Genomic DNA, 17860 nt, shown 5'->3' on the forward strand with positions numbered 1-17860 from the left:
TTTATATAAGGTGGTAAAGCTAACACAATGGTGGTCATGGTTTGCTGAGTAACAGTTGATGATGACAGGAAATTTCACTTCTATAAAAATACATATTTTCAGATTTTCTCCTTTTGAAAATCTACTTTAACACAAAGATCGAGGAAAAATAGGAGATGAAGGATATGCATTTTGTTTGTCCAAAGATGATATGAGAGAGGCAATAAGGTTTAGAGAGAGAGAGTGAATTATGGTCTCTTAATGTTTTTTCAATTGGAAAGAGAAAGTAAACATTATCTTTTAGTTGATAAAAAGTTAAAGAAAATAATAGGTGACAATGTAGAGTTGGGTGCATGCTTCTGTCAATGGAGTATAGCAAATAATGTTCGTATTAATATAATTTCTATAATGTTCGTATTAATATAATTTGTAAAATGTTGGTATTAATAAAATTTAAAATAAAAAAGTATTTTACAATTTTAGTATTAGTTATATTTTTTTAATATTAATATTAAGATATATTTTTTCAATCGTAATTTAGGTTATTCCATCTTCAATATAAAATATAGTCTTTCACGATTTAATTATTTTAAAAAAATGTATTTGATTATTAATGTTTATTTGAATATTGTATAAATAAAATAAAATGGTTGCAAAAATATAATATGTTACTATACACAGGACAAGTTGTCACCGATGATATTGAACTATCATGTACAAGATAACTTTTTCCTAATAAAAATTGAAAAATAATTATCATATACAATACAATTTCTCACGCATAAAATTGAAACATTGTTGAGACAAAATCTCTCAAATGATTTTAATGATAACAAAATTACTTAAGAGATTATGATTGTGGTTAATGACTAACATGTGCTCTTGAGTATATTCATATAAGATAATAGGTTATTAATCATTAAGGCAAAAAGAAGGAAAATATGATTCTGGCCTGAGGATGAAAAACCACGTGAGGATGACATATGATCAAGAAAACCACGTGAGGATGGGCTGCAAAGTGGAAAAATCTCCAGATCTCCCCAAGTTGTGACCTCACTAGTACAAATGCTTTTATTCATTAAAGAAATATATAACTAAGTCAAAGTAAAAGTGTTTGAAATAAAGAAGTTAGAAGGCCAAAAGGAAAAAAAACAAGAATAGCTAGATCTAAATCTAGTATGCAGAGGATGGCAGAATAGGCCAACAAAATTGAAAGCAACTTTTCAAGCACATGCAAAGGCTAAAATCAGACTATTAAATGTGTTTGCATGAATATATACATAAAGAAGTCAAGTTGAAGAAAGACAACTTGAAACAAGCAAAAAATGGAAGATCACATGTGAATGCTAATTTAAAGGCTAAGCTTTCTCTCTCTTGTCAACATCACCTCAAAAGGTGAAACCAATCTAGACCTTAAAGTCTTCGAAAAATGCAGCTCACATGGTCAAATAACAGCTGTGCATTGCCGATAAACGAGAATTGACAAGGACTTGTCAAGATCAAGTTACAAGAAAAGTGAGGATGGCTGTAATGGCACTTCCGTAAATATGATGAAAAACTTGGAATTTTTGAAATAAGCTCCAACGGTCATCAAGGGCTTGGATCTCTATAAAATGCAAACAAGCTCTCCATTGGAAGACATACAACACAATTGCACAAAAATATCAAGCATCTTAAAGCTATCAAGAGCAAATCACATCATCACTTCTTACTTTCTTTGACCCTACACTATATCTTTGTATATCCTTTGAGAAATTATTAAGTATCAATCACTCTCATACTACTTTGTAATTTCCTAGCGAGTGAAGCTTGGAAATATTTGAAAATTGATTGTAAGCTTGGTGAAGCTTGAGAATACACAGTTTGTAATCATCCTCAGCGTGAGGTTGATCTGTTTGAAAGTTAGTGAAATCTCACAAGGGTGTGAGGACTGGACGTAGCCATCTTTGGGTGAACCAGTATAAAATTGTGTGTATCTCTCTCATATTCTTCTTTTACTCTTTTGCTTAAGTTAAAACTAAAGGGTTGAAAAAATCCATCCTCAGTGAGAGGATAGTTTTACAATCTCTTGAAAATTATTAAACAGCAAAATCCCTATTCAACCCCCCCTTTCTAGTGATATTTAGCTACATCAATTGGCATCAGAGCAAGGTTCTCTAAAAATTACACCTAACAGTGTAAGAGAAAAAGATCCAAAAAGAAAAATGTCAAAAGCTAAATATATTCCTGAAGGAGGATCATCCAGCCGACCTCCCTACTTTGATGGTACAGATTACTATCACTGGAAAGGTAAGATGAGGCTATTTCTCATATCACAAGACAACAACATGTGGTCTGTGGTGGAAAATGGAGATCATGTCATTAGAACCAACAACACAGATGCAACCTCCAATGAAAAACCTCAAGCACAATGGACGGCGGATGAAAATGCAAAGGTACTCCTAAACTCTAAAGCTCATTTATTTCTAACGTGTGCTTTGAGCAGGGAAGAATATGATAGAGTTGAAGAGTGCAAAAACGCTAAGGAGCTCTGGGATACTCTAAGGATCCATCATGAAGGATCAAACCATGTAAAAGAAGCAAGGATAGATATGGGAGTAAGAGATTTCGAACTATTCAAAATGAAGGAGGATGAAACTATTGATGAAATGTTCTCAAGGTTAACCATCATATTGAATAACTTGAGATCTCTTGGAAAGGTATACTCCGTTCAAGAATGGATAAGAAAAATTCTAAGAAGTTTACCAAAAGAATGGAGGCCAATGGTAACTGCCATTACAGAAGCAAGAGATTTGACCAACATGAAATTAGAAGATTTGGTTGGAACTCTAAGAGCTCATGAACCATTGTTGTTGGCTGATAAACCAAACAAAAAGGGAAGAATGATTGCTCTAAAAACCGGCCAAACTGAAAGCTCATCCTCCAAGAAGAATGAAGATGTCATAACAAAGGAAAACGCAGAGTATCCTCTGTCTGAGGATGAGGATGACCTTGTTCTGATCTCCAGAAAAATCCAGAGGATGTTAAACAGAAGATGACAGAACAGAGGACCTCCTCAAAAAGAAAAAATTGACAAAAGTCAAATAACTTGTTATGGATGCAACAAGATGGGACACTATAAAACTGAGTGTCCTCTCAACAAAAGAAACTCTAAAAAATTTCCATACAAAAACAAATCCATGATGATCACTTGGGATGATAGTGATGAGTCATCTACTCTCATACTACTTTGTAATTTCCTAGCGAGTGAAGCTTGGAAATATTTGAAAATTGATTGTAACCTTGGTGAAACTTGAGAATACACAGTTTGTAATCATCCTCAACGTAAGGTTGATCTGTTTGAAAGTTAGTGAAATCTCACAAGGGTGTGAGGACTGGATGTAGCCATCTTTGGGTGAACTAGTATAAAATTGTGTGTGTCTCTCTCATATTCTTGTTTTACTCTTTTGCTTAAGTTAAAACTAAAGGGTTGAAAAAATCCATCCTCAGTGAGATGATAGTTTTACAATCTCTTGAAAATTATTTTTAAACAGCAAAATTCCTATTCAACCCCCCTTCTAGTGATATTTAGCTACATCAAACATAACTATCATACACAATATAAAGTGTCAATAATAAGATTAAACTATCATACGTGATTTTCATCATAAAAATAACAAAATAATTATCACACGTGAGACAAATTATTGCTAATCAGGAACAATCCAATACATGTGGAGGATTAAAATGAATTTTTATAAAAGACATTCTAAAATCTATTATATAAAATAATTTATTAATTCATATAATTGATATAATATAATATTTATTTTTCAATTGATGATAAAATCAATTAATAATTAATTAATTTAATATTATTGAGACAATATCATATTTATATAAGATTTATTTTGTTTTAGTTTTGAAAATTTTATAATATGAAACTTTTTACCAAGTAAACCTTTTCTAGACATTTTGATTAAGTGAAATTTTTTGTTTTTATAGAAATCTATCGCCCGATTGTTTCAGTGGCCTTACTTGCATACCGATTTTGTTACTCTCATGAATTGTCATATATAAAATAAATTATCACTTATAAATTTTTAAAAATAACTATAATACTGAAGATAAATTGCCAATTATGACATTAAACTGTCACACACATGACAAATAGTTATTTATTTTTACTCGTAATAAATATTTGTTATTAATCAATTAATTAAATAATTTTATAACTCTAAATAAATAATACTAATAATATACTAATTATAATTTATTATAAAAATTATATAAAAAATAATTGTCACTAAATGATTAATTAAAATTAATATTTTTTAAATGTTATTAACAGAAAATGAAAATAATTATTATACATTAATTATAATTTTTTCATACTTCAATATTTTACAATTACAATTGTAATTTGCGTTTATCATTTCCCTTTGCCCACTATCCTTTACTGTATAGTTAAAATTCTCTCACCTAATAACTAACATTGTCATAAAAAAGAACCATCATCAAAATTCACAAAAATATATGAAAAAAAAGAACAAATTTTTTTCTACTTCAAATTATCCAAATTTAATATTTCACCACATGTCTATAAATTAATAAATAAAAAAGACGAAAAAATATTCGTCATTAATAAATATTATAAAAATATTAATAAATATTTATAATTAATGCATAAAAAATATGAGACAAATATTTATCAGTAATTAATATAAAAAATAATTAGACAAATATTTATGACTGATACATAAAAAAGTAAAAGATAAATACTTGTCACTGATAAATATTAAAATAAAATAGAATATATTTATAACTTATGAATAAAAATACATGGAAAAAGTATTTATCAATGATAAATACAAAAATTTACTGAACAAATATTTATCGTCGTTACATAAAAAAAAATAAAAGATAAACATTTGTCAATGATAAATAACACAAAATAAATATTTATCTGTAAAAAATGTAAAAAAAAATATTCTTTTACTGATATTAAAAAAATGAGATAAATATTTACCACTAATAATGTACAAAAATATGGAATAAATATTTTCTATTTATTATCAATTTCAATTTTATTGATTATTATTAATTATAATTAATAAATCTTTTATAACATATTAATATTTTTATTGATTTTTTTTATAATTATTATATAGAAAAAGTATAGTAACCACGTACTACCTGTGCAGAAGGATAAATATTTAATTATCAGCAACATGACTCCAACGTGCGATAGCTTTTTTTTTTCAATGCATGAGCTAGTCTCATCTCACAATTTTTCTTCACTAATGCATGTAAGTATGCATATTTCTTTCTCAGTTTTACATTTTCAACCAACTTTCTCTAAAGTATTGCAACTAACTTCTTTATATATTTAACTCATTTGATTGTTTTATAATTTTGTCTGTCTGCATTGCACAAACCTCTCTTTCAACAAACAAACCTACAAGAATTTTTCTATTCATCTTTACTTTCATGTAATAAAATTATTAACTAATTCAACCACTAATTTTATCAAATACTTTAATTAATTTATTTTTCATAAGTTATTTACCATCAACTGATGTATCCACCACCTTTGAACAAATAAAACCTTATATACAGGATATATATATATATATATATATATATATATATATATATATATCAACTTTTGACATAAATTTTGTTATCCAATTTTATCTCTCATTCAAACCATTTATTTACAATTTTTGTTATTTATATGGTGAAATATAATATAATTAGATACAAATGGAAAACCTTTTCCCACTACAACAAAATTAATAAATCAATTAATTCATTTTAGGGGAACGAGATCCTAGTAATTAAGAATTCAACTAAGAGGATTAATAAAGTCTAACTAATAATTATTTCATCAAGAATTCAAACTTAGATTCTCTCAAACAATTAATCATTAACTAAAATTCATTTGCGCTGAATTACTTCGTTAATTTATGTACAATATAATGTAATTTTTACTTTGTAAAAGTATTTTGTATTTTAAAACGTGTTGGGTTATTTTAGTGAAAAACTATTGAAGTTAATCATTGTTATAAAGATTAAATGAAATGCAAGTTAATAAATATGCATTTTAAAAGATAATAAAAATAATTTTTTTAAATTTTATTATAGAAATACATATGATTGTTCAATTCAAAACTCCTTTATCTTTTTAATATCGAACAAAATTTTATATTAATTTTAAAATAAACAAATCATAATACAAATATTCAATCATATTTTACCGCACTAGCAATAATCCTACTTATACTATAATGGCCAATAATTCACTGGAATCAAAATATAATGTTCAATTAAATTTATGATAACTTTAGTTCATATTATCTGTATATGTACTTTAAAAATAGTATTATGAGATATCTAAATAATGAGATTTAGTTGGACTTTGTTTATCAAAGTTTTTTACTTTGTGAATAGTTATAAATTAAATTATTTTAAAAGATACACGAAACTTTAACAACTACATACAAGTGTTGCGAAGTTTTTATAAAAAGTCAGAATATAGAGCAAAGATGATGAAATATATGTGTGCATATATATATATATTCATATATGGGCATAAAACGCACTGAGCACTCTAATTTTATGAGCACATAATATAATTCCATATACTAACCCTGAAGATGATTTGCAGTTTGTAAGGAACATGTAACCTCAAAAGGAACAATGATCTTTTAAAACTTGCCTAGCAAGATCAAGAGCCCCGCTCCTTTTGTAGATTAAATGCAAATTGTAAGCCGCCTCTCTGCGAAGGTCGCAGTAACCAGGTTTATGATTTTCAGAGATATCAATATTCTCATTGGGAAGTTTTGGAATTGGATAGTCTTTCTCATTAATAGCAATCACCTTCTCATAATATATTGCTGCCAGTGTCACAAGACCAACATGATGGTATGCCCGAGCTATGTTGTATAAAGATTCCTGCATGACTTAACAATCAATTACTTCCGTTTCACCTATTAATGTATAATAAAGTAAGAAACTCATGACAAGAATAAACTAGCTGTATTTGTTCATATTTTAATGTGTATTTGTTCGTATTTCATTTAAAGTGATTCCATGAATTCAAGGATCCATAGAGTGTAATTTCAACAAATCTGAGACAGTGATTAGTCAACAACCAATAGAATGTAGAAACCCACTCAAAATATTAAATCATGATCAAATTCTCATTGGAGATATTAAATGTTAAGTTGTTATCATGTATTTACATTAGGGTTCATATATGAGATAAAAATGCTATTGACTTGTGTCAGACTTCAGCTACATTTCCATCCTAGACCCTTTTGGTGACATTAGAAAAAAATATGAATAAGAACATATATAAACAAGTAAGAGTTTAATGGGGGGCATACATTGTCAGTGTAAACCGTTTTACACTAACAGCAAATAAAAACCGTTGATTTGGTAGTTTTTTTTGCATGGCAGTTACCAATCATAGGGTGGGATGATAGAATCAAGGGTGATTATTAGATGTCAATATAAAATTGGTTTACATTGACATTGCATAGCCTATTTTCTCAACAAGTAATATGGAAACTAATCTTAGGAGATAATCTAAGATTAGAAATTGATTGAAGGAGATAAACAAAGATAATATCAAAGATATTTCATATATTCAAACACTCTCCTTCAAACTAAAGCTTACTAGAAAACTACGCTTTAGCTTGTTCAAAAAAACAATGCATTTCTCTGCAAATAAAAATAATGGTAGGGAAGGCAACTTAGGGATACTACAGAGGTCGGGGAATATTGACATAAAGATAGGTTGCCCATATAGATGGGACGATCTTTTCAAATGTGGTTTTGAGAAGGAGAAATCTCTCTTTGCTAGCCACAGGATTTCTGAGGCTAAAGATCATTCCATCTATATGGGCAACCTATCTTTATGACAATGTTCCCCGACTTCTGCAGTATTCCTAAGTTGCCTCTTTTCCATACACAGGAAAAGAGGCCGAGGTCAAAGCATCTCAGTTAGAGAGCCTAGCTAGGTATTATTTTTCTTAGCGGAACTCAGTACTGAGGGCCCCTACTCCAATTACCACCCACACCTTTGACAAGTCCTCCTGTTTTACAACCACCTCTGGTGAATCCAATGCCTTAGGCGAGCTCAGTGCTGCCTGCATCAACCCTATCAACCTCTCTGCAAATTTGCAAAAACTCTCAGTGACAATAACTTTCTCTGGTGGAAGCAGCAAAGTAAGCTAGTTTTGAAGGGTCATCGCCACCATAGGGACTTGCATGCTCCCCACCCAAATTTCTTACCGAAGAAGATAAAGATGTCAGCAAAGAAAATCCAACACATACGCAAGGAACATGACCAACTTTTGTTGTCTTGGCTACAATCAAACCTTTCAACACCAATGCTCACCCAAATTATAGGATGTGTACATTCTTTGCAGTTTTGGGATCAGTTGCACAATAATTTCGATGAGCAAATTAGGGCAAAAGAAATATATAACCACCAGATAAGAACTAACATAGTATGTTGTAAATGAACCGAAATAATCCAATATATAAATAAAGTTGATACTTCCTTTTTCTTATTTTTATTTTAATGATTAATGAACATTTTCTTCTTAAATGGGCACAAGGAAATTCATGAAAACAAACCTGGCTGTTCTCACAGATCCTCAAATTATTGTAGAGGAATGCTAAACCTTGTACAACACACTGATGCCTGTTTTGAAGCCTGAAACCCAGCGCCACGTTGATCAAGGCCGTTCCTAAGAAACATTGATGAATAAGAGTTCAATTTCTGCTTGTTCTTGGCTAAGATAGCACTATACAAATGCAGCATGAAATGAAAGAACATACCAACACAAAGATTAACCAAGGGATTCTCGGGCAAAAGTTTATAAGCTTCAAGGTATTTTCTTGCTGCGTCTTGATGATGACTACATAGAGTAAACTGATGTGCAGAAATGAGGATAGGAGGCACACAATCAACAAATTTTCCTTGCATATTACGCAAAAATTTGTCGTGTCTCGTATCTCGGTTTTCCAATCTATCAAACGGGATAAAACAAATAAACAAAATTGTGGAAGAAATACGTTCTACATTTACTTGAGGCCATAAATCTGCGTCCTACTACAGCAGCAAATTAGGGAGCCTAACTAATGTTAGGTTTCTTGCATCCACAAATTTACCTAGATATGACCTTGTAGTAGCAATTCCAAGCTGCAACATTCTGTGGATGTTGTTGAACAATGTCTTTTACACAATCAAAACCATGTTTAGGATCTGTGGTGTTGTATGCCATTTCTGTGAACACAGAAGTGCTTAGTCAGCAAGATATGCATTTTTCCACCCTAGAACAACAAAATCATTTATCTATTCAAAATACCTAAAGCTAAAGAAGGAGAAATAAACAAACAAGCAGCAATTAATTTTTTATTTTGATTTCTTGAAACGAGAACAGTTGGAAGCATAGAATCAACCTAGAAGTAAATACAATCTAGTTAAAGTTCAGGACTTACGAGCTCCAAGAGATCGAAGCTTCTTACTATTCTCAGCAGACAGAGAAATATGAGCCGATCTTACAGTGATATTAATAATCTCTAATGCTTCCCTATACCTTTGCAAGGATGCTAATGCATTACACAACTGTACATCAATATTAATGGGTCACATACTAAAAAGGAAAGGGTATACAGAAAAAAGCGATAGAAGTACTAACATCAATAATTAACTGGTGATATTCTTCATCTTTGTGAAGATTACACAAGGGCGGTTCTGTGTTTGGTTTCTGGAAACATCCCACACAATATACACAAAATCTAGTTAACACATTATTAGAAAAAAAATTGTACCAGAAGTGAAAATAGACAACACCAAACAGATTACCTGAGGCTCATCATCTGAATCATCACTTAGCCAATCAATTCCAGAAGCTACTGCCTCGGCTTTTTTTTTCTCCTTCTCAATTGCCTTCTTCTGGAGCAACTTTTTTGCTCTGGAAGCTTTCAACCTAATTTAATAAAAAATATAAAAGGAGTTATTTTCACTGTGTCCAAATGTGAAGACCAAGAACATGCAAAAATGTCCACTATTATAGATATTGACCCTAAAAAAATTGTTCTGATACCTGCAAAGGATTCAATGAGAATATTGACAACCAATATGAAACATAAGACCCGTTATAGGGTGCAAAAGTAGTTTGTTGATACACCTCAAAAATAAAATTATAGAGATACGTTCTCCCTTATTTCCCCTTCTGTCATATTTGACCATGATATTGTATGCAATGATTGAGTAAACCGCACAGCAGTGAGGTGATTTAACCATGGTGTCTTGAAGTTGGATGTTAACGAGTTGTTGAAGTAAGTGAACGGAACTGACAGTGTCTAGGCTGCCGTCACAACGACTCTGAGATGCTAAGGTGGTCTAATATGGATCACAAATATTAAGTTTCCAGCCACAATGTTGTGAATGACAGTGGGGAAAACCAAGATGAAGGCTAGGAAAGTGTGGACGCGTGTTCTAAAAGAGACTTCAAAAGTGCCCAACAACTTTAGAAAGATGCATGGGTTAGACGTCTCCAATTCCCTAATCCCTTAGGCCCTTGCACAAGATGGCTGGGTACGGTTCGACCTAAATTCAAGTGGTTAATAACCATCAACAAAAGTGCTAACAGTCTCACATTGGATGTGGTATGGACCTAAAAATGTGTTTATAAGCATGAAGCATCCCTCACCTTACAAGCCGATTTTGTGGGGTCGAATTAGTTCTAATCCAAATTCTAAAATGGTATTAGAACATCCAACCACTGGGCCACCCCGGTCACACTCAAGATGTTTGGTCTTGAGCATGAGGTGTGTTGAGATCCCACAATGGATATGATATGACTCGAGAAAGTGTTTATATAAGTGGAAGACATCCCTCACCTAACAAGCCGGTTTTGTGAGGTTGAGTTAAGCACAAAATTCTAAGAAGTTCCACCAAACTATGTTTCTGTTTTGTTGAAGCTATGAGTTTTGGACAAGAGAAGAAGATAAATAATAAATACTTTGAACATGATTGATGAGTAACTTGGTACTAGCACTAATCCCTATTAGGGATCATAGTTATCAATATGAGATGGAAGCGTGGAATGGCCGACCCCAAATTTGGGATAGCATGTGGAAGGATGGCTGCTATTTGAACATTTTTTTGACAAAATTACACGATTAATACTAAAAACACATAATTAATAAAAAAATTAAACAAATTACTCAAAGTTCATGAAATATACATAACAATAAAAAGATAACTCGTGAAAACATAAAAAGTCAAAACTCGAAGAAAGAAAGAAAGAAGTTTAAGCCTCCAAGAATCAGTGTTCGAAGTGCTTTTACTTTGTGGACCTTGTGAAGAAGTTGACATGGCTGGCCTGAGGGGGAAAACACAACGAGGCCTACTCTGCTCTATTAGCATAAAACACTGGGACAAATTAAAAAATGCACCCTTAATGCGGCCTCTATTATATTCTCACAAAATAGAGGAGAGAAAATAAAAACAAGGCAGAAAGAAATACTGGGTCATGCAGAAAGTGATGCTTGGAGAAAAATGTGATGGAAATCATGAATCACGTTTTTTGACCACAAAACGATTACGTTGATGACACGGTCATGAAGCCAAGAGTCCCAGTGCTATACAAACTGCACTCGAGTTTTTCCATACAATTCAAACTCAGGAGCACGCTGAGAGAAATACTGCAATTGCATGTTTGAACAAAGTAGAATTATTTGTGTGGAAATCTGCCACTTTAAAACGGTTGATTAAGCATTATTTGTTTCCTAGAACAAGAGGGATTTGGTCATTATGTTGCCATCTCTCCTCATTAGTTTATTTCATTTTTTGTTTATTCAAATTTATGAGGAGTTATTGTATTAATTGTATTTCTTTTCTGATGAGGATGGTTGAGCGCCTACCTCCTCTATATATTCCTTCCCTGTAACCCTATTGTTAATATATGAGAACATTTCTATTATCTGATTTACTACATGGTATCAGTAGCAAATCTATCATTCTCATGATCAAATGCGACATGGCTACAGAAATAGAAACCAACATACTCAAGGAGAACAACAATGGATCCTTCTCACCTCAAGTCAACGCCAATCATGGTGTAACATTAGAGACCACCACTCATCTACCCATTACAGAAGATCCAACCTACAAAAATTGGAAGATCGAGAACAACATGGTCATGTCATGGCTAATAAATTCCATGACAAATGAAATAGGTGAGAATTTCTTGCTGTACACCACAACAAATGAACTTTGGAATGATGCAAAGGAATTTTACTCGAGCAAATAAAACACATCAGCCATCTTTGAGATCGAGACAACTTTGCAGGATTTGCGACAAGGAGATCTAACAGTCACACAGTTCTATAACTCTCTTACGCGTCAATTGGTAGCAACTTGATGTGTTTGAAGAACATAATTGGACCTGCTCGACTGATTCCAAGAAATACAAGGAGATTGTTGAGAGGATTTTTTTTTTCAAGTTCTTGATGAGACTTAACAAGAACTTGGATGAAGTACAAGGAAGGATACTTGGAACCAAGCCTTTACCAAGTATCAGAGAAGTCTTCTATGATGTACGAAGAGAAGAAAGTAGGAAGAAAGTGATGTTGGGAGAGTCCTCTACAATAGCTGCCATGGAAAATCAGTTAGCACTTGCTGTCTGAGGAGTCCACCATCATTCTGGAGATAATCGATTGAAGAACGGGAGGGCCCACCAGAGGTGTCTCAGGTGGGACATATATAATAGGCTATAGTGGTAAAAGAAAAGGTGAAATAGACTCTGGTAGGTCCATAGGAATAGTTGCCGACAAAAGGTTAGGAAGCGACTCATAGTATGTAACAGACTCAAAATGTGACATCAGCCGATATGAGAAATCGTCGACGAATAGGAGAATAATAACGGTAACCTTTTTGGGATCGATGATAATCAAGAAAGACATATTTTAATGATCGAGCTGAAAGTTTGTCAAGACCAGGAGTGAGATTGTGGACAAAACATGACCCGAAGACACGAGGAGGAAGTGAGTGAAGAGGGGTACGAGGGAAGATGATTGAGTGAGGGACTTTGTTATCAAGGATAGACGAAGGATGCGATTTATAAGATAGCACGCTGTTGGAACATCGCCCCAAAAACAAGATGGTACATTACATGAAGAAGGAGAGTATGAGTGATTTGAATAAGATACTAATTTTTGCATTATGTTACTCTATTTTGTTGAGGTGTATGAGCACAAGATGTTTGATGAAGAATGTCGTTAAAGGTCATAAAATTTTGAAATTGATGGGACAAATATTCACGAGCATTATCACTGCGCAAAGTGTAAATGGATACACCAAATTGAGTTTTAATTTCCTTATAAAATTGTTCAAAAATAGAAAATAATTTAGACCTATTTTTCATTAAAAATAACCACGTACAACGAAAAAAAATCATCTATAAAAGTAACAAAATATCTAGATTCGAGTGAAAATAGTACGAGAAGGACCCCAAACATTTGAGTGAACTAAAGCAAATGGGGACGAAGCTCGTTTATTGATTCGATCAAGAAAATGACTACATGTGTGTTTCCCTAACTGACATGACTCACAATGTAAGCTAGATAATTTGGTTAGATTAAGTACTGATTGTTGAAGTTTGGGAAGACTCAGATGACCAAATTGAGCATGCATATTAAGAGGAGAATCTGTGGCAGGGCATACCGTTGATGGGTTTGAGAGATAATAAAAGCCATTAGACTCACATTTGATATGAATTTGTTGTCCTGATACTATATCTTGCAAAGTAACATTGCGATTAGTAAATGTGACTACACAATCATGAGAACGAGTCAATCGACTGATAGAAATTAAATTAAATGGATATCCAGACACATAAAAGACAGATGTAACTAACAAAAAAGGGAGGATTTGGACAGTGTCAATCCCTTGAAACTGTGTTTGAGAACCATTGGCTCAGACTATCCTAGATAAATAACCAGAAGTAGTGAAAGAGCGGAAAAAAGCCTTATTACCAGTAACGTGGTCAGATGCAGCAGAATCGAGAATCTATGGGCTAAGATAAAGTGATGCAAACAGGTGAATTACCACTTTGTGCGGCCAAAACAACGGAACTCGAGTTCCGACAATATTCTACCTACCGAAGAAAATCTTCATAAGTAGGCATAATAAGTAAGCAGTTACCTAAAACTAGCACCGAAACAGTGGCGGAAGAGGCATTTTTTTTTTGCAATGAATTGTGCAGCACAACTGATTTGCTGAAAAATAAAATAACAACAATGAAGAAGGGATAAATCGGAAATGGGACACGGTTTACGAAAAGAAAAATCTCACTGAAGGACAGTGGGTCCCCAGGTAATCACGGTATAAGGTTGTCTCTCAATAGGCTCTAGATACAATGCTGAATGAGAGACATATGGTGAAATCGTGTGCAACGAAGTCAGTTTTATATAGACTCAAGGCAATAAATACAAAAATAAATATGAGATACTATCCCTATTTACATGATATGTAATAAATACAAAGATCATAAATATATTTTTAATAGGTGTAAATTTCCAAGAAATTGATTATGCAGCACTACATTGTTAGTTGAAAAAAGGAAATATCGGGACTAACCCAAATCCCATATTGAGTACACATATGGCCTGAACATAGTTTATATAGAGAGGCACCTCTCACCTTACAAACCAGCTTTGTAATGACGAGTTAGACCCAATAAAAAAAACGTAATATGATATCAAGAGCCTATCGATTCAAGTCATCTACCATTTATATCCACGCACCAAGCCCAATAGTGTTGGCATGAAGGGGTGTAGAGATAAGGCCTAAACATAGTTTATAAACAGAAGCACTCTTCACCTTACAAACCGGTTTTGTAAGGAAGTGTTAGACCCAATATAAAAATCTAATAAGAAGAAATAGATGAAATAGCTCAGATTAGTGGTATGTGCTGTAATGCACTGCCGAAACACAAATACCACATATGATATGAGTGGTATACAGATTTTGGCAAGGGAATCCTATAACTAATCAAAATATAAAATATGGTAACTGAGAGGCTATATTCAATTAAATCATTTTCAAAATATTTGTAAGAACAACAACAATAATAATTCAAAATGACAATTTTGGGCATAATAAAACTACCAACTCCCTTATAAGTTTTAGTATATATAATTCATTACTCTATTAATAACTCCCTAAACAAATGATTAATATTGTAATTATCTTTCAATTAGAAGGAACCGATAAAGAACAATCTCTTTAACCTAGTTTAGAATCCATGAAACCGTCCTTTAAAACACAGATCCAACTAAAACATGGTTTAAAAAAAATCGACACCGCTGACAGACAGTGGACCCATCTGGTGAGCACAAATTATGATTTCTCACTAGGCTTTAGATACAATATGAAAAAATGAGAACAAGAAAGCATTTGAGTGGATCCATGTGTCAGTTAGACACCAAAGAATATGACATAAATACACAACACACAAATATATATAGAACACAACGATTTCACCCTATTTTATTTAATTGTGTATTTACCCCATTTATAATCAAAATGATTGCAACAGTTGTCGATAAATCAATTAAGGCTCCTAATCAACAGAAAGCTATTAACTAGAACCAGTCGTCAAATTAATTACCATTAATCACATCAAATTAAGGGTCAACATTAGCTCACAGTCTCACACAACTTTCTTTAATAATTTTATATTCAAAAGCATTAAATGATAGATAATATAGTAACTGTGTATACACCAGATTGTGCTGTGAAAGTACAATTAAGAATGTGACGCCACTATGTCAGAAAGAAGACTCACAGATCAGATGCTGAAGCTAGGGGCCTGAATCCTTGAAGCAAAGTATCTGTTTCTGGACCACCCAGTAGCCTCACCCTTTTAATCAGATCTCTTTTAGAGAGGCGCTTTTTTGATGTACCCTACATCAACAACCAGCAAGGATGTATTCCCTTTCCTTTTTTATAAAAGTAGTAATTATTTAAGCAAACAAAAAAGAGCACATATTGGCAGAAGGCAAGAAATCCGGCAGTAATAAAAAACAAACAGAAAACAGTAACTTCAAATAGCTAAAAAATGGAAACAAGATGTTTGATCTTACACATATTCATTAGATATAAAGCCTACAGCCAAAAGCTTAAGCTCTAAGAATGAGTTGGCCCTTAATACATTATTAAAGTCTTTATGTTGCACTGATTCTTTTAATTATGTCATAATCCCAGAATACGATTTAAGGGAACCTGTGTTTAGTCCTTACTTCAAGCTCAAAGAGGTCTCATTTGAGGTGATGTATTAAAGATGTAAACACTCCTAGTCTAGCACCGAACAGGTAAAGCTCCTTAATCAAGTTGGTCCTCCAAATATATCAATAGAAATTCCTTGAACAAACAGTAAGTATAGCTCCAAAAAGAGGCCATAAACTCAATGCCATCACCAAAAGTGCAAGCACGCCACAAATAGACATGCTTGATAATAATTATGGTTGTTCTTTCTCTCAGTTATGTTGGGACTTAGATTAGAAGTTAGTTAGTTGGTTATGAGGTAGTTGGGACTATTGTGTATGGATAGGGAGTTATGGGTTACAAATAGGGTATCTTCTAAAGATTATAAAGTAGGGATGACAATGGGTAGGGTACTATAGTACCCGTCCCCATACCCGCGGTTTAAAAAAATACCCATACCCGTATCCGTACCTTCTTGGATATCAACTTTAATACCCGTACCCTTACCCTTTGGGTACATAAGTGCCCATATCTATTACCCACGCTTTAACTAAAATAGATCGATAAATAAATGATATTGTTGTGATTAAATTTAAAAATGATCTAAATATCTTAAATCCAATCATAAGGTATTATAAACCAAAATATTTTCTAACTCAAAACATTTCAAATGAACACTCGTTACAATACACATTCAAATATCCATAACAATACTTTATGAAGTTGCAAGTCCTACGGCAATATTATTCGAGATCTGTAAGAACAATTGATAAGAAGTTGCAAGTATAATTATAAAGTCACGATTAATAAGACATAACTCTTAGGTATAAAATCACAATTATTTACCTATTCACCATAATCAAATTCTTAAAAAGTTTGCAAACGTTAATCTTTCGATTATAAATATTGTAGTGGTTCAATGATATTAATAGATGTTAAAACATAAAAGAAACAATTAATTAAATTAAACACTAATATAATAAATAAATAAATAAATAAATAAATAAATAAATAAATAAATAAATAAATAAATAATATATTTATATAAGTGCGGGTAAGGGGCGAGGTGGATATTATAGTACCCGTACCCACTCCCATACCCGCTTAATTTTGCAGGTAATTACCCGTCCTCGTGCACATACTCCCCTACCCATTGTGGATTTTTTTTTCGGGAACCCTAATTTGAATTCTCTGAAGACGAGAAGCAACGGCGAACAGAGGAACGACGATCGTAACAGAGGAACGAAGCATCTACCCTACTTGGATCTAATGGATCGCAAGGCACGTGGTATATGTTTTCGATGTGGGGAACGATTCCACCCTCTTCATCAGTGTGCTGAAAAGCAACTTTGTTTGGTGATTATCGGTGACAATGAAACGATCAACGACGCCGACGAAGTGATAGTAATCGAGTTGATGGAAGATGAGAGGGAAACACCATTAGAGTGTCATTGTTTGAAGCTGTGCGAAGTGGAGAATGGGAATAACGTCAAGAAACCTCTCCCAACTACCTTGACTTTGCAGGGAATGGTGAAAGGAGAATGCATAATGATAATGGTAAACACTGGTGCTAGTGACAATTTTGTGACCCCTCAATTGGCAGCATTC

At 32.7% G+C, this 17860-nt stretch overlaps 1 protein-coding gene across 1 annotated transcript in view; it reads right to left on the minus strand.

Annotated features, from left to right (window-relative positions):
• Window positions 1–6455: 6455 nt before the first annotated feature.
• The window catches only part of LOC101503873 (uncharacterized), a 26118-nt gene continuing 14713 nt past the window's right edge, over window positions 6456–17860 (minus strand). The window contains exons 8-15 of the mRNA XM_027335771.2: window positions 15834–15952; window positions 9842–9965; window positions 9675–9743; window positions 9475–9601; window positions 9145–9259; window positions 8812–9002; window positions 8608–8720; window positions 6456–6915 (exon numbers count right to left, since the gene is read on the minus strand). Coding sequence (XP_027191572.2) covers window positions 6649–6915; window positions 8608–8720; window positions 8812–9002; window positions 9145–9259; window positions 9475–9601; window positions 9675–9743; window positions 9842–9965; window positions 15834–15952 — 1125 coding nt within the window. The 3' untranslated portion in view covers window positions 6456–6648. The remainder of the gene's footprint in view (window positions 6916–8607; window positions 8721–8811; window positions 9003–9144; window positions 9260–9474; window positions 9602–9674; window positions 9744–9841; window positions 9966–15833; window positions 15953–17860) is intronic.

Source organism: Cicer arietinum, chromosome 6 (genome assembly GCF_000331145.2).
Source record: "Cicer arietinum cultivar CDC Frontier isolate Library 1 chromosome 6, Cicar.CDCFrontier_v2.0, whole genome shotgun sequence".
NCBI classification, from domain to species: Eukaryota; Viridiplantae; Streptophyta; class Magnoliopsida; order Fabales; family Fabaceae; genus Cicer; species Cicer arietinum.